Source organism: Salmo salar, chromosome 01 (genome assembly GCF_965601325.2).
Source record: "Salmo salar chromosome 01, fSalSal1, whole genome shotgun sequence".
NCBI lineage: Eukaryota > Metazoa > Chordata > Actinopteri > Salmoniformes > Salmonidae > Salmo > Salmo salar.
This window is the reverse complement of record NC_138291.1, coordinates 70,218,411-70,241,795: the sequence shown is the minus strand read 5'-3', so window position 1 is coordinate 70,241,795 and position 23,385 is coordinate 70,218,411. Positions and strand designations below refer to the sequence as shown.

General features: G+C 41.5%; 1 protein-coding gene across 38 annotated transcripts in view; it reads left to right on the top strand.

Moving 5' to 3' along the window:
• Positions 1-23,385, top strand: part of LOC106607745 (ankyrin-3) — a 217,835-nt gene that overhangs the window by 55,472 nt on the left and 138,978 nt on the right. For 19 of the 38 annotated variants that reach the window (XM_082976345.1, XM_082976341.1, XM_045721525.2 and 16 more), the window contains exon 1: positions 13,497-14,178. The exons of 1 other annotated variant lie outside the window; for it this stretch is intronic. In XM_082976345.1, the coding sequence (XP_082832471.1) occupies positions 14,059-14,178 (120 nt within the window). In that variant the 5' untranslated portion in view covers positions 13,497-14,058. Of the gene's footprint in view, positions 1-13,495; positions 14,179-23,385 lie in introns of those variants that run through there. 18 more of the 38 variants (XM_082976373.1, XM_082976386.1, XM_082976389.1 and 15 more) reach the window with 4 other exon arrangements.

Genomic DNA, 23,385 nt, shown 5'->3' with positions numbered 1-23,385 from the left:
TGGAAATTGCTCCGAAGGATGAACCAGACTTGTGGAGGTCTACTATTCTTTTCTGAGGTCTTGGCTGATTTCTTTTGATTTTCCCATGATGTCAAAGAAAGAGGCACTGCGTTTGAAGGTAGGCCTTGAAATACATCCACAGGTACACCTCCAATTGATTCAAATGATGTCCATTAGCCTATCAGAAGCGTCTAAAGCCATGACATCATTTTCTGGAATTTTCCAAGCTGTTTAAAGGCACAGTCAACTTAGTGTATGTAAACGTCTGACCCACTGGAATTGTGATTCAGTGAATTATAAATTAAATAATCTGTGTTTAAACAATTGTTGGAAAAATGACTTGTGTCATGCACAAAGTAGATGTCCTAACTGACTTGCCAAACTATAGTTTGTTAACAAGAAATTTGTGGAGTGGTTGAAAAACGGGTTGTAATGACTCCAACCGAAGTGTATGTAAACTTCCGACTTCAACTGTATATGTCACGTCTGCTCCCGCACAAAGTAAACTTCTGACTTCAACTGTATATATATATATATATATATATATATATATATATATATATATATATATATATATATATATATATATATATATATAAAATAAAACATTTTTTTTAACCTGTTTTGGCTTTGTCATGATGGCGTACTGTGTGTAGATTGATGAGGAATTATTTTTATTTAATCCATTTTAAGGTTTAAATTGAATTGGGATGATTTCTCACCTGCCTGTATTATGCGAGTAACTTTAGTCCTAGTGACCGTGTGGACACTAGGCTACATACATCTATGGCCATCCTATGCTAAAGCTTGCTGGTTATTGTAGGTACAGTGAGGGAAAAAAGTATTTGATCCCCTGCTGATTTTGTACGTTTGCCCACTGACAAAGAAATTATCAATCTATAATTTTAATGGTAGGTTTATTTCAACAGTGAGAGACAGAATAACACCAAAAAAATACAGAAAAACGCATGTCAAAAATGTTATAAATTGATTAGCATTTTAATGAGGGAAATAAGTATTGGGCAATTTTACTGTTGTTTAATTGTTGCACTAGCTGAAGACTTTAGACCCGTGGTTCGTTTGCTTGCTTGTACATTTCCAAAATGCTAGTTGTCCATTTGGATACTGTTATTGAATTGTTTTCCCTAAAGGCCGTTTGTAACAACTTACCAATACAGGGGCTGGCCGTATTCATAGCCTACTGGTTAATTGGAATTATCCAAAGATTATTGTACTCTGTTTGTTTCTCTAAAGGATTTGAGGTTTTTTTATTCAGATGTTTTTTTTAATGCCGCTCCTCTCTCAATCTCTCTTTTTCTCTTTCATTTGACTTCTCCTTCTATAAGGATTCATGTCTAGTTCAACAACAAGTCAGGATGGTATTTTGGGGCTTCCAATCTGACTGGTGACATGGAACATTCACGGGTTGTGGGAGGCAAATTAAGCGCTCAAGAGTATTTTCACATCTGAAGAGCATGAATGCCAATATCACATTTCTTCAAGAAACGCTCCTACGTGTTAATTAGATTGCGTGAAGCATGCGTTTGACAGGTTTTTCATTCTAATTTTAACGGCAAAGCTAGGGGAAGACAAAAGAGTACAGTTTTCACCCTCACAGAACAATGCAGATCCTGGAGGATGTTATAAAATAGTTAGTGACACCCTCTTCCAGAACCCTGTAGTACTTGCGAATGTTTACGCCCCTAACTGGGATGACACTAGATTTATGACATCTCTTTTAGCCTGTCTCCTTAATCTTGACACGCACCGCCTCGTCTTCAGCGGGACCTTAACTGAACCAAGACTTGACCGGTCTAATCCCAGAACACTTACTCCTTCCAGGATGGCAAAAGCTCTCTCTACATTTATGACCCAAATAGGTTGTGTTGATCCATGGCGCTTCCTCCACCCAGTCAGAAAGGACTCCTCCTACTTTTCAAGCCTACCTACGCATAGACTACAGTTAAAACTGCAGAATATTCTGCTATAGTAAATTTGGACCATTCCCCCCTCATTCTGGTCTTAGCTCTTACTCCGAACGCAAAAAAACTGTCGAATTGGAGATTTAACATGGCCCTATTGTCTAACAAAGAATTCTGTGACTTTATTTCAACCAACATAGATGTATTCATTCAAACAAATAAAAATGATGACACCTCCAGCTCATCTTTGGGAGACTTTCAAAGCTGTATTACAATGCTCATTATGTCAAATAAAGAAAACTGAAACGTCAAGAACTGGTGGACTCAATCCTGGCAATAGACCGGCAATATTCAACTTCACCATCCCCTGAATTATAAGCAGAGTTATATGCAGAGAGGCGGAAACTACAACCTCATTTTAATCTGATTTCCACCGATAAAGCAGAGTTTCTGTTGCAACGAACAAAGGGGACATACTATGAATATGGTGACAAGACCAGCTGCCTTTTGGCACACCAACTTAAACACCCGGCAGCATCTCATCTTATCTCTCAGGTATATGACTCTTCCCGTAATCTTACAAGTGATCCCTCTAATATGAATTCAACTTTTGTGTCATTTTATTCTAACCTCTACAAATCCGGACCTCCATCAGATAATACGGCTATGGACAACTTTTTAGATAACTTAGATATTCCATCCATCGATATGAACATGAGTAAAGTTCTGGATAACCCTCTGCAGCTAGATGAGATAACAAAGGGTCTAAAGTTAATGCAAAGTGGCAAGGCCCCAGGCCCTGATGGCTTCCTCTCTTCCCCGACGCCAACTCAAGTCTCCATCTCCCTTATACTCAAGAATGATAAATATCCAGCAGAATGTGGTGGATATCGGCCTATTTCACTTTTGAAAGCTGATGTTAAACTATTAGCTAAGGTTCTAGCATGTCGGTTGGAACCCTGCCTTCAGGATGTCATATCTGATGATCAAACGGGTTTTGTCAAAGGGCGACAACTGTTTTCCAATGTACGCCGTCTTTTGAACATTATATTCTCTCCTTCTGTCTCTCCAGAACCTGAAATTGTTGTTTCTCTTGATGCGGAGAAGGCTTTTTACCGGGTGGAGTGGGATTATTTAGTTCAGATTTTGGGAAGATTTGGTTTTGGGTTCAATTTCATCTCATGGATACATCTGCTCTATTCTTTTCCTACGGCTAGCGTACACTCCAGAGGGACCCGTCAAGGGTGTCCTATGTCCCCACTCCTTTATGCACTTGTGATTGAACCGCTTTCCTTGGCCTTAAAATTATCATCATGATTCACTGGAATCCACCAAGCTGGTGAAGAACACAGTGTCACTGAAGGCAGATGATCTACTATTATATATCACTAACCCTGTGAACTCTGTCGATAACATACTGCATATTTTAAACACATTTGGATCATTCTCAGGTTACAAATTGAACATTTAGAAATGTGAATGTTTTCCAATCAACCCCGCTGCCAAGTAAATTTCCCCTGGAGCCTTGCCTTTCCGTCTGTCACCCTCTGGTTTTTCCTATTTAGGTTTGAATATAACACATTGTCTGGCTACCCTCCATAAAACTAACTTTGCAAGTCTAGTCACACAAGTTAAAGCAGACTTACAACGCTGGGATAGTCTTCCTCTCTCCTTAGCTGTCAGAATCCAATCTGTTAAAATTAACATTTACCTAGGTTTCTATACCTTTTTCAATGTCTTCCGATCACTCTGACGAAATAATTTTTTACCAAGTTGGATAGGCTCATCAGTCATTTTATCTGGGACCAAGGATACGTAGAGCAATACTTCAAAGAAGGAGACAAGATGGAGGATTGGCACTTCCATATTTACTGCTTTACTATTGGGCAGCCAATATTAAAAAGATTAAGGTATAGTGCTCATTAGAAGCACACTCCTGCCAATCATCCTCCCTTTCTGCTCTTACTTGTGCCCCACTGTCCTTGAGTCCTTCAAAGTATACTGGAAACCCTATTGTGCGCTTTACTTTGAAGATCTGGAGACAATTTCATCAACATTTTAGACTTTCTGCCCCTTCTCTTCTAAGCCCTATCTGTAACAACCACCTATTTTTACCCTCCAAACTCCACCAGGCTTTTGTTTCGTGGCAAGAGAGAGGTTTGGTATGTTTCAAAGACTTCTTTTTAGATGGGAAGTTTGCCAGTTTTAATTATCTCGGAACCAAATTATAATCTTGCTCATTCGAATATTTTCTGCTATTTTCATGCATGTAACTGTGTTCCCTCTCATTTTCCCACCTTTCCTCAACTACCTCCCAAGACGTTGCTAGAAGATATTTTGTCCCTGCCGTGGATTCGGCTAGGTCTGATTCCTAGATTATATGACATTATGCTTTCCTCTGAACCCTCTCCAATAAACAAAATCAAGACAGACTGGGGTAGTGAACTTGACCTTACAGAAGACTGGTGGGAGGAGGCCCTTAGGTTTAACTCCACATTCTCGTGTGCTCGGTTAAATTTCATTCAGTTCAAGGTCTTGCACAGAATTCACTACACCAAAGAAGAACATAGTAAATTCCTCCCAGACACAAATGACATGTGATAGATGTTAAATCACTCCGGCAGACCACACCCATATGTTTTATTCTTGTTTTAAGCTGTCTGAGTATTGGTCATCCTTTGTTAATACTCTCTCTAAAATTGTAGATATTGACCTGCAGCCTTGTCTTTTGATAGCTATATTAAATATTAAATATAGCTATCAAAGGAGTTCCATCTTTGTTGCCTAGTCTCACTAAAAGTATAGCAGACATTGTAGCGTTTGCTTCCCTCATAGCCCGCTGGCAGATCTTGTTTAATTGGAAATCTTCCAAACCTCCCACTGTATCATCCTCGTTGAAACATTTAATGTCTTTTCTACACTTAGAAAAAAATGTATACATTTTGAGAGGTTGTACTTATAACTTTTCTTGAGATGGCAGCCTTTAATTTCCATTTTTGAACAGTTGCCTTCTATTTATCAAGAGTAAGAATTTTGAGTAAGAATTTTGGCCAACAGGGGATATAAGAGGGTGTGAGAGGGAAGGGATATTATGTTGTGATGGTTTTTATTTATTTTTGTGTATGCACAGTGCCAGTCAAAAGTTTTGACACACCTACTCATTCCAGGGTTTTTCTTTATTTTGTACTATTTTCTATATTGTAGAATAATAGTAAATAGATAAAAACTATGAAATAACACACATGAAATCATGTAGTAACCAAAAAAGTGTTTAACACATTTTTTATATTTTTCAAAGTAGCCACTTTTGCCTTGATGACAGCTTTGCACTCTCTTGGCATTCTCTCAACCAGCTTCAAGAGGTAGTCACCTGGAATGCATTTCGATTAACAGGTGTGTTAAATGTTAATTTGTGGAATTTCTTTCCTTCTTAATGGGTTTGAGCCAATCAGTTGTGTTGTGACATCATTAAGGCAAAGGGTGGCTACTTTGAAGAATCTAAAATATTAAATATATTTGGATTTGTTTAACACTTTTTTGGTTACTACATGATTCCATATGTGTTATTTCATAGTTTTGAGGTCTTCACTATTATTCTACAATGTAGAAAATGGTAAAAAATAAAGAAAAACCAAACTTGACTGGTACTGTGTATATATATATACCATTTTCTACATATAAAAATAAACTTCAAAGTGAAGTCTTTAGATACATCCAACTTCTGTTTTCAACTGTCTAATAACGTCACCCCAACCAACACAACCTTAATGGGAGATGACCTTTCCTCTATGGAGAGGAGTAAATGGTACAGGAGTGGGCTTGAGTGTGTGTGAAAATTCACGTATAAAAAGCTGTGTGTGCCCATGTGCATGCGCATAAGAGCGTGTGTGTAGTTCAGGAGTTCTCTGTGACCCTGCAGTGCTGCCCAACTGTTTGCTATGTGCTGATATACTGACACGGGAGAGAATGGGAGCGGGAGGGAGAGAGAGAGGCTCCCCGAGGTCTCTTGACTTGTCACCACTCTTTGATCCCATTGTGATGGGAAACTGAACTCCAAATATTCCACTGGCCACTGGTTTAAGCACGCTTATAAGAGATTTGGTAAGAGTACACTCGCACTAATTCACGCACACGCGCTCACACATTTTCACAAACACACACTCTCACAAACTAAATATCTGCAATCATACACAAACACTGGCATAAACATGAATACATTCATTTGTCAAATAAGCATGTGTTTAAACTTTCAAACACACATTTAGGCACACACACACCATTCCTAACTCGTACAAATGAAGAGTCCCATCCATAAACAGAGAGATGATTGGCACAGAGAAAGCATTACACCAGCAGAAAAAGGCATATGGCATTGCGACCCACTGATAGGGATACACATATGGTGCTAGTGACTTGTGCTATGCACAGTACGCAAAGAGGAAGGTGCTGTGCTCTGCTTGTGTTTGATGTGCCTCCAAAACTCAGTGCAGCGTGGCTAAAATCTGCACCATTTTGCGTTATGTCATGTAGCTACCAACTTCAGTTATCAATTCAAAATGAATGCATTTGCATAGCATGTGGCATCCTCCCCATTGCAATAAACTGTTCCCTACAGTGTGACTGTTTCCAACGGCCTGTCTTTACAACAGTATTCTACTGTATGAATGGATTTTCTGAAACAGTTTCGGTATACTCAAAATAAATATTTTCCCGAATAGTATTTGTATAACAGATGCATTGTTGATTGTTGAGGAATGCTAGCTGTACTTCTACAGCAACTTGATGGATAGACTGGACTGGGCTCAGTTTTAATATGGATTCCACACAGTGGAGCTGAGGGGGTAATGGCCAAATTGGGCTTGGATTGTCATGGCAACCATAGTTTGCCTACTGCTCCTTTGTGAAAAGGTTCTGGAGTATCCTGGTGACAGTGCCTGCTCCCCACAGTGACTCTGGTGTTTTGTGACTGTTTGTTTGGTGACTGTTGTCATACTGTAGAGACCAGTCGCCATGGAGAAATGCTCTCCGAGAGGTACCTGAGAGCAGGGGTAAATAGCTCTCCCCTGGGGTGTTGGTCAGGGTCGTGAGTGGCTGGAGTGGTGGGGTTGTGACCCACCTCCCTACTGGCCTACACTGCTGACTGTACTCTAACCACTGTACCCTTCAACCTGCCCATCGCACCCCTCACACCCCTGTGGCCATTTGGTCCACATTCAGCTTGCCTGAGCTCACTCCTCTCTCTCTCTCTTTCTCTCGCTCCATCCTCTATCTATTAAAAAAAAAATCAGTTTCTTGCCTGACAGCTTCTGTCATTTTGTTTTTCTGACTCCAGTTGAAAACAGATCAGACAATTCTCTTTATGATCATCATTAGGATGTGACTTCTGTGGTAATGACTTGTGTTTTAATGCACCCTGATGGTTTCTCATCAGAATGACCTCATCCTGGTCTGAGAGCCTGTCCTCGACAGTAGGCTATGATTCAATTGGACCCAACACATTACTTCTGTGACTTATGGAAATAAATTTTGTCGACGACGCGCAGTTGACTACCGCTCTCTCTCAGCCTTTTTCATGTCGTCTCATGTTTTATTTATTCATGGTGACAGATTATAGCGGGACTTTTTTTAAATGATCCATGGTTTAGGTAACGAACCTCTGTTTTATTACAGTAGGAATCGTTAAATAAACCTGTGTCTGAATTGGAAATACTTTAGTTGATTGTGCATGGTTGTGCATTACCGACTGTCCTCATTCAACTGTGAAATTGTTTATTCTGTAGGAAACAGAAAGGATTACGTCCCATGCACAGCAAGCATGTCATTCATATGGGCAAGATATTAGCTTCCATTGACTTTGAGGAAATGCTTAACCGAGAAACAATCCCATGTTTTGTTATTCATTGACTATTGTGTATAACATAATCTTGTATTTTGTTCTCACACGATCCCTTAGGAGCCTAGAGCACCATATAGAAGCCTGGCTGTAGATAAGGAGAAAACACTGTCAGAAGAAAAAACAACTGTGATGCTTCAGTTCAGTTCTTCACCTCCCATTGACTCATTCCACACTCAGGAGTAGGATATGGATCGTAACATAAATAATTCACAGCAAGCTAGGCTTTGACTTATTTCCCTCTTGTTTACCCCAACTTCCCTGTTGACCACCACACCAGAGGAGCATCAGGGCTTTCGATTGTCTGAGACTGTTGCAAAAGAAAACTAATAGTGAACTCCATGTCGTGTAGGTTACAACTACATCTAAGGACCCTGCTGTTATGTTATATATTTCCTTTGATGGTAAGAATGCTTCAATCGCCCTTGGCACTAGGTTATCAGTCTGAAACCTGACGGAATCATACATTTTTAAACCTATTATTTGAAGTTCAGAGAAATGCTCAACAGTTATTAATCACCTGAGCTGAGTGCTTGTTTCATCTCATTGATCTAACAGTGCTGAGCTGAGGTCCAGGTATTAGGTATTCAGGTATACTATTTCTCTTAGAGCAACCACCAATGTTTACATTTGATAATTATCTTGAATTATCCCTTGGGATAATTAGACTATACAACGGTTAGTTAGTTCTGATCCTGGATGCTGACAGTCTAGTGTAGGTCGGACCTCAGCTCAGCACTGTTAGATCCACTTACACCTTTAACCACTCTGACCTGAATGTCAGACTGTCATTGTCACTGACAAACAGAATGTATCCTCCCTATCTGAGGAGCTGACTACAGTGGCTGTGTGTATACTGAGTAACTGCCCCTCTGTGGGGAAACCTGGGAAATACATTTTGGTCTGATTTCAAAGACACCAATTGTGACACACATTTAGGTAGGTTACTGGCTTTTAACTGGGTTACATTTCAATTGCATTATTCATGTAAGCCTTTCCAAATGGAGACATTACAATAAGATGTATAAAACTAAGAATGGACTCCAGGAGATTAACCACTTGAGTGGACCCTGACCTATATCTAGTTCCAGATAACCACAGTGGAAGTGTTAATCATGGGAAAACCCTCAGCGAGGAAATTGCCTGAATGTTTCTACATCATTTATACAACACAACTGCAATTGTTGCACGAGAGAGTTTGGGCTGACTGAGAATTGATTAGCCTAGATTTTGATCCCCCCCCTCCCTCTCTCGCTTCCTTCCTCTCTCTGTCTCTTTTTCTTTGTTCCCTTCATTTTTATCTGCCTCTTATTTTTGTCTCCTTTATTTTCAGTTTTTTTTTCTTCATTTATATCTTATGTCTTTCCCTGTCATTCCCTGAACCTTTTTTCTTTCTCGTGCTTTCTTTTCTTTTTCCACCAATCTGAAAAGCCATTCAGGTCAGAGTGGTTAAATGTGTAAGTGGATCTTGGTCCAAGCTAACTAACCTTTCACCTTCAAACTCTCTTCCTCGGCTGCAGCTTTACTCTGTGGCTGGTGGTCCATTCAGACCAGAGCTATAATTACAGCATACCTGAGTTGCATTTGGTTGTGTGCAGCCAACAGTTGAATCTGTTAGCCAAACTAATTCATTAAAGAGTTATGTAGAGAAGCCCAATCCAAAGAGTATTATAAACATTTTATCGTACTTTAATCAAAATTACTGAGTGTGTAGAACTTCAATGCTTTCCTGGATATCAAAGGCAAAAACATCATCTGGCAGCAGTGACTGTAGCCTACATACTGAGAACGTTTACTGTTTGCCAGCCTGTTTGCACCATTGACCACTAGAGGGACTCAGAGAATAGACAAAGAACACAAAGTACCTTGTTTTACACAGAGCAAAATTTGTTGTTTCTCTCGTTATGTAGTTGACTTATTAAGAAGAAAAGTCAGTGACCACAAAAAATAGTGAGTCACAAAAATAGCCATTTCACTTATTAGGGGTTCACAGCAAAGCAGTTTTTCCTTGACATGGTCAAATAACTCAAGCAGAGAGTGGTAACTTTTTTTCTAATTTGGCACACATAAACTAGAGGCCATGAATAACTTGGTAAAAAAGAATGTCACTAATTGGCCTATAGTAGTGCTGTTATAAGCAGTCTCTCTTAAACATTCATATCCACTACCCCATTTGACTTAAAGGCATGAAACTTTATATACTGAACAAAAATATAAATGCAACATGCAACAATTTCAACGATTTTAATGAGTTACAGTTCATATAAGGAAATCATTCAATTGAAATAAATTCATTAGGCCCTAATCTATGGATTTCACTTGACTGGGCAGGGGCACAGCCAGGTGTGGGCCTGGGAGGGCATAGGCCCACCCACTGGGGAGCCAGGCCCAGCCAATAAGTTTTTCCCCACAAAATGGCTTTATTACAGACAGAAATAGTCCTCAGTTTCATCAGCTGTCCAGGTGGCGGGTCTCAGATGACCGTTTGACATAGAAACATCGGATTTGTTGTTTTGAGACTTTTTGTTGTTGCTGCATTCAAATATGGCCACACTGTACCTAGAGATGCATGTTAGCACATATGCTAATGATAAAAATACTTTCATAATCTTCTTCTCATGCACCATGAATCAGATTGACTCCAGATTTGGTATATAGACTCAATAAATTAGCCTCTAATGAAATTGAGAATGATTACATGCATTCAAAAATAACCAACCTACAGCACTAGACTAGACTAGGCGTAGCATAGAAGTTAAAAGCGTTGGGCCAGTAACCGAAAGGTTGCTGGTTTGAATGCCCAAGCCGACTATGTGAAAAAGCTGTAGATGTGTCCTTGAGCAAAGCACTTAACCCTAATTGTGCCAGTAAATCACTCTGGATTATAGTGTCTGCTAAATTACTAAAATGTAGACTAAACTCCACTTGGGTCATCTTTGTGGTGTTGAGAGATAAATATGGTAATGCTTTCACTGATTACATACAGTATAAAGGAAGATAGTTCCTACATGACAGAGGCTTGCTTTGATATCCAAATGATCGTGTGTCCTTTGTGTGAACCCTGTTCATTCCTGCTTGCAGCTATATTTTTTATTACAATTGAATGGAATTATGTAAATTAATCAAACTTTTAGTGTGTTTAATTTTCAATGAATTATGAAATGTATGGCAATGTTCAAGTGCACTTTAAGAGCACTTTAAGTTTAATTTGGTGAGTATCTGAGGAATAGCCTTACATTGTTCTCCTTGAGAAACAGAGTTGTTGTGGATACACAGGTTGTACAATAGAGTTACCACAATCCTGACATGATTATTTCCTTCCAAAGACAAAGGAAACTTGTCATAGTAAAGGGCCCATGGAACAGGTGTAAACGACTCCGGTATCTTCCTCTAGGTTTTTGCTGTGAGAGTTCTGGCATTTGACCAGGGAACCTTTGCTTCTTTCCCTCAATTAGACCTTGTAAACATATTCAGTGTCAGAAACAAACTTTATGCCTTTGAATGCTGTCATCACCACTTTCTATTTAGAGAATGTCTCTTAACCTCACTTCGACCTACTTCAGTCTGTAACGGATGCACAGTGCTGCTGTCTTTGTCTGAGGCTGTGTGCTTGGTGTCACTAATACAAAATGTTGTGGCTGTGGAGGTCAAAAGGTCAATAAGACTGAACACAGGGAACAGGGAACGCTTCTGTTACACCCAGGGGAGTAATCACACGCATTCACAATGAACAAAAAATAAGAGCGACAGCAAGCTAGGGACTAAACACAGCTGTCACTCTTCGAGGTACGTGTTTCAGTAAGAGTAGATAATTTTTTAAAGATTTTCTATATATCAAATTAACGTTTTCTGTCAGAGATATTTAGCCGTTAGTAACTTGTCGTTAACCTGGCAAGACATGGCATTGCCTAATCGATTTGGACAAAGCAGCAAGTAGCCTATTTCCTGTTTTGTTGTTGTTGAGTCGTTTACTGTCCTATTAAAACTCTTCAGTTCAGTAGCTGTATTGATATGGCTTGTTGCCTAGAGTGAAGGTGAAATGGGTCTATTAAAAGTCCATCACTGGAATCAACCCAGCTCTGCCCAAGGTTGTTTTAGTCTGGACAGTGGACACATTTAGTCTGATGCCAGCTATAAGCTATTGGGACTATTGGAGCCCTTCTATGTGACTTTGACCATTGAATATGGGTCTGTCTAATGGTTATGCATGTTGTATGCACTTAGCAAGCATTTCTCAATATTCCTCTTTACAATGATAGGCTGTTATATGACATACTGAAAGGCTATATATTACAACATATGAGTACAAATTATATTTATGTCTCATATATCGTTCCAGCACAAGCTTTTCATTGTATCCATTGGGAAACATTTCCGTTTCTCTCTGTCTCTCTGCATGCTTCTCATTGAGAAAGGATTTTTAGGAATGGCGGTTGGTTTTCTTGTGATTTCCTACATGCAACCCCCAACTGGTGTTGTTACATTTCTGTGCTCCTCAACCACCAGCCACCCCGAGCAACACCATTGGTCCTCGCCTAGCAACAACATGATAATGTGGCATAATGTGACACCCCCTGATGTATGATGGGGAGCTAGGGCCCCGCCCCTGAAGCTGGTGTCTGCGTCGCTATAAAAAAGAAAAAGGGATTTCACGCTCATATCGTTACATGGCTGGCGTCCGGAGAATAAACCTGTTATGTGTCCCTTGTGTGTGTGGCAGCCCTGTTCCTGACAAGAAAGAGGGATGATTATTTTCTCTCTTTTCTACTCTTCCTCTCAATACACATACGGTCACACACACACAAAAGCAGAGGCAGAAACAGCCAGGCATGCGCCGGTGAAGGACCGGGGCGCAAGCGCTCAGGTGTTGAAGCAAAGACAGAGAAAACAAAGATGGCCGTTCCCTTTTCCACGTTGCCATGTTTGACGTGAGCAGTGGACCTGAATGACATTGTAAATAAGATGTTTCTGTACTTTCTCTCTTGAAAAATCAAACCCAGTCTAAAGTTGTCTCTTACACTGCTCTGGATATCCTCCTCCTTTCTTCCTTTTCTCTCCCTTCCTCCCTCTTTCTCTGTCTCTCTTTTCAACAAAGAGCCATTATGTTTGGTGAAACAAAAGGTCCCCTGATCCCATTTCACCCTCCATCAAAATGTCACTGGCCTCAGATGGCATAATGACCACAGTGTAGGGACAAAGAATCTCAGTTATTTTATCAGCACATTTGAAGAACTGGTATAGGGGGAAAAGGAAACCAGCTTTCATTCATTTGTTTTCTCTCGGCATAAGCATTAGTATGTCGGTGATTAGGACCTTTTCTCCTTTCTTTCTGATAATGTATGACCCAAAAAGTTATTGTTGTGATTTTTAAAAAGACACCGACAGCAGTTAGTATTCCAAAGCTATACAATCAGCCATCTTTTGTACAATAATAGAGTTAAATTGAAAAAAAGGCTCAGATCTGAATATGATTGGATAGGTCTTTTACTTCCTCCCCCTTCCTCTCCCGCGTGTGTGTGTGTGTGTGTGTGTGTGTGTGTGTGTGTGTGTGTGTGTGTGTGTGTGTGTGTGTGTGTGTGTGTGTGTGTGTGTGTGTGGGACAGAAAATTACCATCAGGGCCATCACACCTCCCCCTTAAGTCCATCCTCTACACTGTCTCCCCTATCCCATCTCTCACTTGGGCACTTCCAGCTAGTGGGTTGGGGGAAGTACACGCACACTCACAGCCGTACACACACCCGCACTCTCCCTCACATTCCCCGTCCCTGCCTACCCCAGCTGGCTCCCTCACACTCCATTCATACACACAGACACTCACTCACACACACTCTCTCTCTCTCTCTCTCACACACACACACACACACACACACACAGATCCACGCGGAGCACCGACCCAGGTGCCGCCATGGACCAGGAGGGGAACGTGAAGAGGACAGCTAGAAACAGAGGGTGGTTACCGTAGTAACTGGATCTCTCCTCTTCACCTCTGTGCCTGATGATGCTGTCTCTCCATCCGGCTTCTCTTCTCTCGCTTCTAGATACACTACCTCTACACTGACAGTGGATGACACAGAAACAGGAGGGGCTGGTTTCTCATCTTTTCACCCTAACTGAGAAGGGAACCTTATTCTCCGACACTCTCCTTGTCAGGACGGAACCCTACACTTTTTCCCTTTCCTTATCTTTTTCTCTGAGATCGTTGGCTTCCACTTCCCTGGGATTTCTACCCTTTTTATTCCGCCATGGCTCACGCAGCCTCCGCATTGAAGAAGAACCGGGACGTGGATGTCAATGCTATCGAGGATGAGAAAGAAAAGAAAAGGAGAATTAAGAAACTTGCGTCCCGGGAACAAAAGAGAAAGGTACTATCCCTGGAGCGAGACTCCCGGCTCAGCCACATCCCCATTGTGTTCATATGGGCAGCACACACACACGCACATGCAGCATGTGTGTGTGAGTGTGTGTTTGAGTGTGTGTTTGAGTGTGTGCTCGAGGTCATGTAACCTTGTTGAATTTCACCTGTTAGTAAAGTATCTGCCTGGGCCTTCGTGGTGCGCAGTGATAAGGTCACACTTGGAATTTCTAACAGCAGTGTCTGATTTACAGCATAAGCACAGGGCTCCCCCAAATACTACAACATCACCACCACTGTCTTATTCCAAAATCAGCATCTCTTAGTGTGCTGATTCAAAAAACCTTGATCTTACAGCTTTTAAAGTGGACAGGGGTATGGTACTGATCCAAACTATTCTGGGTTCCTTAGTGATCCAAAGAGTTCTGTACTGTTCTGGGCATGTGGTTGTGTTGTGGTCCAGTTGAGAGCATCTGTGTGAGGCTGGATGGCTGCACAGACGTCCATGTATAATGCGTATTGATGTCATTTATTGATGACAAAGCTTTTCATATGATGGAGGAGGATACACGTGTTTTAATGCTTGTTATTTTACCTGCTGTATGCACATCACTCTGGATGTGTTGCTGGACAAATAGCTCGAGTTCATAAATAGCTAGAATATATCGTGAGTAAAGCATCCACTGCTTGATGTTGACGGGATGCAATTATTTCACCCATGAGATCTATTCAATAAGGCTGACATTTATTGTCATTGGTCTGTCGGTTTTAATTATGGTCCATAGATAATGTTATTGGACCCCAGCATAAACAATGTTGGCTTTATTACATTTCTGAAAATGTTATTTATTTAACAAAAAACTTTTAGGTGGCTGATTGAAGTTCTTTATTTGTGTACATTATCTTTGTGTATATAATCTTTGTGTGTGTGTTTGAGAGTGTGTTTGTTCCTGATGTCCATGTGAGACATTATTATCGTTATTATAAAGACTCATATTTCATGTGAGGCTGAGGGAGCTCTTCTTTATTTATTGATTGGTGCAAGTTTGGCAGGCTCCACTCTGATAATCAGTTTTCCCTTCGTCCTGTCCTCATGCTTCTTTCCCCCTCTTTCTCTCTGTGACTTTCTCTCTCTCTCTTTATCTCTCTCTCTGTTTCCTCTCTCTCATTGTCTCTTTCTCTTTCATGTACACAAACAAATGCATAAACACCTAATATGCTCCTTTTGTTGATAAGCGGAAATGGAAATGTGTTTAATGCACACACACCACATGCCTAATAACAAACACACAGGACCCTCAAAAACCTTTCCTTTTTCATTTTTTTTTACACTACTGTATTAGCCTTGTTGTTTTCTGCTCCAGAACATCCAGTCTATCTCCTATCCTGATTTTATTCTACGTTATGGGCTTGGCTGAGCTTAGCCTGTGTTGTTTACTGTACTCCTGTCTGGTGGGCCTCCGATGGGAGCGAGAAAGAGAAGGATAGAGAGGGGAGAGAAAAGGAGAGAGATAAAAAGAGAAGGAGCGAGAGAGAGATTGGGAGAGAGAAAAAAAGGAGTGAGAGAGGAGGAGAAAAAGAAGGGGAGAGAGAGAGAAATTGCTGACTGAGGAGCCTGCCTGCCTCTCTTATCAGCCTTCACTCAGTGTTGTATGGGCCTAATGGAGTGGAGGTGTTGGTTGGATTGTTTTTGGCAGAGGAGACCACTAACCTTCTTCGCCGCCGAAGGAGATGCTGTGCATGGGGGTATCGCAGCCTACCAGTGAATGAGATACCTCCTACTGACACGGACACAGTGAGGGGGAACATGGGAGAGGTCAGGCAAATCAAGCCCAGACCTTATACTAGAAGCAAAGGAGGGGGAGGGAGGGGTCACTGTTACCTTATCACACAGGTTATCATACCACCTTTACCTACAATGTTATTATCGCAGAGATTCTCTTAGAGCTCGGTTATAGCAACAGTAGTAAGAAGAGACTCCTGTAGGTGTTAGAGAGGAAAAGGAGACCTAGGAGGAAGCAGCCTTTAGGGATGATGGGAGGCACTCATCCTCCTCTTACCAGACTGAGCACGTGTAGCTCACAAAATGGGAGTCTCCCCCACCCTCCCTCTCTCTCTCTCTCTGTCTACCTCTTGCTCTCTTTCTATGTCTACCTCTCTCTCTCTCTCTCTCTGTGTGTTTCTCTGTCTCTCTCTCTCTCTCTCTCTCTCTCTCTCTCTCTCTCTCTCTCTCTCTCTCTCTGTCTATCTCTCTCTCTCTGTCTACCTCTCTCTCTCTGTCTACCTCTCTCTCTCTCTTTCTCTGTCTACCTCTCTCTCTCTCTGTCTACCTCTCTGTCTACCTCTCTCTCTCTCGTTCCTGTCTTTCCCTCCTCCCCCTCCCCCCTACCCATCCATAAAGATGGAGGTTAATGCATTCTGCACTCATGCATACCTAAGCTAATTGGATTGGCATTAGGAACACCACCCAGTATTACACAATTGTCACCAAGATGGCTGCTGGGAAGTGTGAGTTTAAAAATCCTGCCAAATGCCGGGTCGTAATTGTTACATAGCAGTGCAGCATGATTTAATCTACCTGATGGTAACATCACAGATTTTGTTGTCAGGCCACATGTTGAAGTGATGTGATGTAGGCTCTAGCACTTTCTTCTACTCAGAAACGTGAATGAATGATAATTATCATCCTTATCTGAAATAAATGATTGCTGTAAGAGGATTCAGATTCAGACTGATTTAGGAACAGTCCTTATCTAACACAAGAGATACAGTATGTGTAGAGAGAGAACGGTCCTTCCGTAACCCGCTAAAGGATAATTGCTGTGTGTGTTGCGGCTGATCCAGGACCAGTCCCAGGGGTGCAGTTGCGACCTAGAGAAAGAAAGCACTCATCAGTCAAATGGGCAGGCCACTCATCAAACTAAATGCTAAACTGCTAAACTGAAACCCTCTGCCCAGCTTTGCTTTTCAGGAACATCTACGCTGCTAGTGTAGTTTAACAATTCTGGTTAAAACGAAGTAAACACTTTATTTGATCTGATCATTGATTGCTTTTGTTCAGCTGCATTCAATATGCTGGCACCTCCAAAGTCTTAAGCCATTTATTTCTGGTGAACAGTAGACTGTTACCCATAGTCCTCAACCCTTCAATCTACGGTATACTGCCCTATTCTGAATGGGTATCTATCTCACTGCAATAGATCCAGTCTCCAAGGGCCTATGAGACACCATAATAGGGATTGTTGTAATTATCGATCGAGTGGCCCAGTCGTCTAAAGCTGTAACTGGAGGCTACACAAGACTGGTATGTTTGTCCTACTACTGGCATGGTACACCATAACCCATGTCATCTCTATGGTACACTAGAGATTGGAAGTGACTGGAAATGGGTCTGGTGTAGTGGAATAGAACACAGAGGATGTTACTGCAAAAAAATAGGCTCCAGTGTAGCTTTCATGTTATTGTCAAAATCCACCATGTTCTGGGTGTCATCTCAGAGATGGACAGTGTGAGACAGAGAGAGAGAGAGAGATGTTAGGCCTAAAGGTCATTTGAAGGTGAGTGGCGTCCTCCTCTCTTCTCTCAGCTCAGTGGTAGTCCTGTAGTCTGTTGCTGCTCTTTCTCATAGAGGCTGTCTCTGTCTCCGAGGCTGTATCGAGCATTAGCCTAGATGCTTATGCTGTGTGTATAAACTCTGAATCTCTCAGTTTGGTGTGTGTCGTAGCAGACTTTGATTGTACATGAGAGCTTTAATGGCAAGATTTATCTTGTATTATTCTCTAGTAATTTATTAAGACATATCAGCGTGACATTTTCCCTCTTGGTCAAATTCACAGAGAATAGCAGTCTTTTCATCCTTTGCCTACATAACAACAGAATAGCATAATCCTTTCATTCTTAGCCTACCTAGTAACAGATTCGCATTATTACATTATAAATGCAGTGTGTGCATCATAAATTCCACTTAGTATAAACATTTAAGGACAGACAGTATGGTTAGAGCCTTTTAAGGAAATATCATTATAGCCTTGCTTTGAAGCCATTGCTGCTCTACATACAATCCTGTAGGCGACTGTAGAACCAATCCTAAGGCATGAGATGATGTGTTTATAGAACTCAGAGAGAGACAGAGACAGAGAGAGAAAGAGGGAGAGGAGAGAAAGTGGGAGGGAGACCTGGCTCCTATTATTTATGCTGTTTAATGAAGTGCTCAGGGTTGGGGATGACATGGGCAAGAAAGGAGAAGAGGAGAAAGGGGGGATGGGGAGGAGATGAGAAGGCAGGACAGGAGAAGATCTGGAAAGGTGAAAAGGCGGGGAAAGGAGAGGTAAGGACGGGTGCGATAGTGAACTAAGGAGAGGAGAGAATGGGATAAAGGAAATATTAGAACTGACTAGAAATGGGTAGTGAAGAGCTAAAGGAAAGCATTAGGAATAGGCAGCTGAAGTGCCATAGGGATGCTGTGCATTTGAAGAGTTGAGCTCCCACCCCCACACAATACACACACACACATTAATGCAGTGATGAGTCCCCATCTTTCATCAACAGTAGCTAAAAGCTTAAGCCCACCTCCTCCCCCACAGCCTGCCTGCGCTTCCCGGCACGGCCCCTCAAACCCCCCTTCTCCCCCCCCCCCCCCCCCCTTCTCAATAGGATTGTCCCCCATATGCACTCGCTCATACACATACACAAGTATAGTTAAACACGTCCACACACACACACACACACACACACACACACACACACACACACACCCGCCAGTTGGGGCCAACCACCAACCATAGCAGCAGGGCATGTGCACTGTGTTGTACAGCCTCCCTTTCTTCCCCCTGCCCGGCATCGTCACACTCATTAATCCCCCGCTGTGTATCAAGGCCAGGCCTCCTCCATCAGGCTCTTAACCCCCCCGTCCCCCGTCCTCGTCCCCGTCCCCCCCAAGAACACACATACCCTCGACCATGCTCCCCATTCCCCTCGCTCTCCAGCCAAACCCCTCCTCTCTATTGTGTGTAATGGAGAGTGTGTGTCTGTTATTGGCTTCTTAATCAATCTGTGTCATCCCACAAGGCGGAGGGAATAAATAAAATATATTTAACTAAACATTTCTATTAGAGCCATGCAAGATAATGACAAAAATCACAAAGGATATGCACTATCTTTTGTGTCATTTGAACAGTGTTTAGATTCTAGGCCTATATTTGAATATTTGAACTTTTATTAAGACCCTGGTTCTACCACCCACTCTGGCCATCCTTGGTCCCCAGAAATAGGCCTCTCTTTGTGGGCAGAGTCAGCCAGCCTGGCTCTGTATCCTGACGGTCTGGAAATGGGCTGTGTTGTGGGCAGATCGATGACAATCACAGAGCAGACACTCCTCCACAGTCAGCTCTCTCAAAGACACAGATTGATGATTAAAGACATAGATTGATGATTAGAGAAAAATGCATTCTGTCTCTCCAGCTACCCCCTTATCTACCCCCACGTGTTGGTGTCACACAACAATCAGTATGTCTCACATAAATGGCATCCAGTGTTTCAGCATTTATTTGGTTAGTCTTTGTTCTATTTTAAACATGGAGAGCTTGTTTTTCTATTTGATTCTGTGATCCTAGTTCTTCCTAGTACTTGACAGCTTTTAAAGTCCATCCATATAGATGTTTCCTTTTTTATATATTTGTACCACCTTATTCACAGGTCCTTGACAAATCATGTGAAATAGAGAGCTGGGTCCATTCTAATTGCTCTATATCTATGGCGCCTTGCTCTATACCAGACTGACTGAATTGATTGGACATTTTTAGACTATATGATTACCTGGTTTTGAATGTTCTGAGAGAATGAGTGGCATAGAGTGTGAATACTCTTTGTCCCAGACACAAACTGCTGTATCACTGCATGGACAAAAGCTTTGTTTTGTGTACAACAACCCCTCAGGAAAGAAATAATGTTTTCTCTTGGATGCAATTGAGCATGAAATGAACAGAGTCTTTGTTGCGGGGTAATTTGATTCTGCATGGAAATGTTAACATTTCTAGGATGTGTGTCACATGAGAAAACAGTGAAGGGAGGAGAAACAGAAAAGCAGTGGATAACACTGCCCACTAAACTATCTTGTGCTGTTCTGTGCTGCAGTGGCAATTTTAGCATGTAAATCTTGGTGGGGGTAAAATAAATAAAAGTGGAATGCATGCAAGCAAAGCCACTACACAACACAACACTAAACAATACATTAATTGCACTATAACGGTGACAAACGGTGCCCACAAACTGTTAGGGCCTACGTAAAACTGTCCCAACAGCAGTCCCAACATCTTACCGCTGCTACACCTGGCTATCAGCAGAGCCTTGTCTGGCAGTGAAACAGTTCATTCAGCCTCAGATACTGCCTTTTAAAAAAACATTGCTGATATGGCTGACTTGCTTAAAGAAATGTGGTTTCTACTGACAATTGAGATGTACAAACTATAGCATAAGGGGACAACAAGCGGATAAGAAGCAATCCGTAATATCGATGAAGACAATGAGCGAGTTAGGACAGATATAACGTTAGTCAATATAACTATTTGTTCAGCACTTTTGAAATGTACACTGACAGAATTCAGAACATGGGCCGTTCTTACAGTGCTCTCCCTGTACACCAAGTTAGAACCGTAGGATAAATAAAGGGGGCATATAGACAGACAATGAAAGCTCTTACAATATTCGATGACTACATTCCTCTAAAACAGGTTATAGGCTACAGTAAAACAGTCAGAACACTAGGCGAAATTAAGAGGGGTAAATAGACCAAATTATTAGGGTGAGGCACGTGGACTACTAACATCTTACTACACAACATACACTTAGTATTACTTTCTTAGCTACAGTATACATATCTCCCTGGCATATTACATTTTATGAAGCAGCATACAATACATTTTTGGACTCACATTGTTTTGCTCAGCTAACTTAAACAGAAAGGTGGTGTGGCTGTCCTCCAAGTTAACAGTTGTTTTGAGCGTGACACAAAACATGCTTCATTGACAGCATGGCCAATGCTGAATGTTTATCATTTTAAACTTGGAAAAGAGCCCCTTAATCCCAGATTTGGGACCACACAGCCACTTTCACTGATTCCTTCCAAACCACTCGTTGAATTTGCGATTTCCAACTTGTGTAATGTTTATGTCCAATGGCCGATGAGCACCGATACGTTTTATCTATAATTTCTCTTCATTATTACTCTTCATATGACAATAATTAATTAAAAAGGATTTGCCAGTAGATTGTCAACTTGATTCATGATGATGACTGCTTGTCTAGCTTGCTAGCTAAGATTGTAAAAGTATGATGTTGACGTGATCAGTCCAATCAAAGCGACTGTAGATATAACATGATTTGATGTCATTTTATCTGTGGCCAATGACCTTGAGCCTTCTTGAATGGGCACTTCTATGGGCACTTACACTTGGCAGTGACGTAAAGTCCCCATGAGTGACAGAACACTGAGCCATTCACGGCGCAACGCTCCGTATTTTCCGCTGGCTGCCCCACCACCACAGAAAGCACTGAGATAGGCTGAAACACCTGCCTTTTGGAGCTGCCTTACTCAAGAAAACAAAAAAGAGATGCAGCTTTATTAACTCAATGATATATATTATTTTTTACATTGTTTCCAAACTGATGTGTGAAATGTATTAATGCCAAAACAACATTATTTTGCTAAAAATGTGCAGGTCGCCCCTGCTGTAATGTAGTGCATTTGGCTATTGGCAGAGAGTAAAAGGTTCAGTATGGCTTCAAGGTGGGAATGGTATTACCATTGTTGTGTATAAATTATGCATCCTTATGTCATATTTCCGCATAATGAGCCTGTGGTCACTGCAGTGTGTGATGCCTTATTATACACACGATGATGAAGGGGGAGGTTATGGAGGGGAGAGGAGAGGGGTTGGACACAAGAGGCTTCCTCCCAACCACACACACACACAGTACATTGAACCCAGCCCAGCTCCAGCCTAACCAGCTGTGTTGCATACTCACACGTGTGGGAACAGCATCTGCCTGAGACAGAGACAGAGAAAGCAAAGCCCTCATGCTTATTAATGTTTGATGCTGAATTATTTAATACAGGCACTTTCAAAACATGCTACAGAGCCTCTTGTCAACAGTCAGCGATTACTGTTTGATGGTGTGGTATTTAAGAGGTGCGGGTCACAGTCAGAAAAAAACACACTGAAATCGATGTAAGAAATGACTGTACAGAATTTTCTCTGCAAAGTAATGACAGTTATTGAGTATGTACATTTACTAAAAGGAGTGGTATAGGTTAAACTTTATTTAAATGTTTTATTACAGTCGTTCAAAACAAACTGCCTGTGTAGACTGGTTCTATGGTCTCAATTGGCTTGATGGATGTTTGGTTCCCTTGGCTGAACAATTACCAGAATTTATGTTTGTCTTTGAGTTCAATTGCCCTCTGAGGTCACTGGCCTGTGTTAGGAATCAATCAATGATAGCAAGGGCAAGAATGTGGAAAGAGGGAGAGGAACATGAAGGAAAAGACTCGGCAAGAGAAAGGAGAGAAATGGAGAAACAGATAGTATAAGGAACTACAGAGAGAGGATCAAATCAAATCAAATTGTATTGATAAAAAAAAAACGGGTTTAGCAGATGTTATTGCGGGTGTAGCGAAATGCTTATGGAAATAATACATACAAAACTAAATACTGCAACATTTCCTAAGAGCTAGAAGCGAGGCAGCCCTCTCTGTCGGTACCAAAGGAGATGGATAAAAGGAGAGAAAACGAGGTTGAGACAAGGAGAAGTTGAAGGGAGAGAAAGAAAGAGTATACCGGTAGGCTATATTGAAATAAATGAGTGTGAAAGAGAGGAGAGAGGGATGGGGTCGCGAGGGCCTTCCACACACACTGGAGAGTAGCTACAGTAGCTACACACACTGGAGAGATGGGAGTGGGTGGTCTCAGCAGAGTTACTGATGATGATGATGATGATGATGAGGAGGAGGAGGAGGAGGAGGAGGAGGAGGAGGAGAGAGACTCATTCCTCTCTGGACAGTACACCACAATATCTACTTGGCAAAACAGCTAATTTCTTAATCCTGCTGCTACTCTACAATTCCACAAATACAGCAAAACATGTCCATCCACATAACTCAGTAAAATGCACACTTGTCTTTTGTTATGATCTTTGACTTCTATTATGATCACATACATGT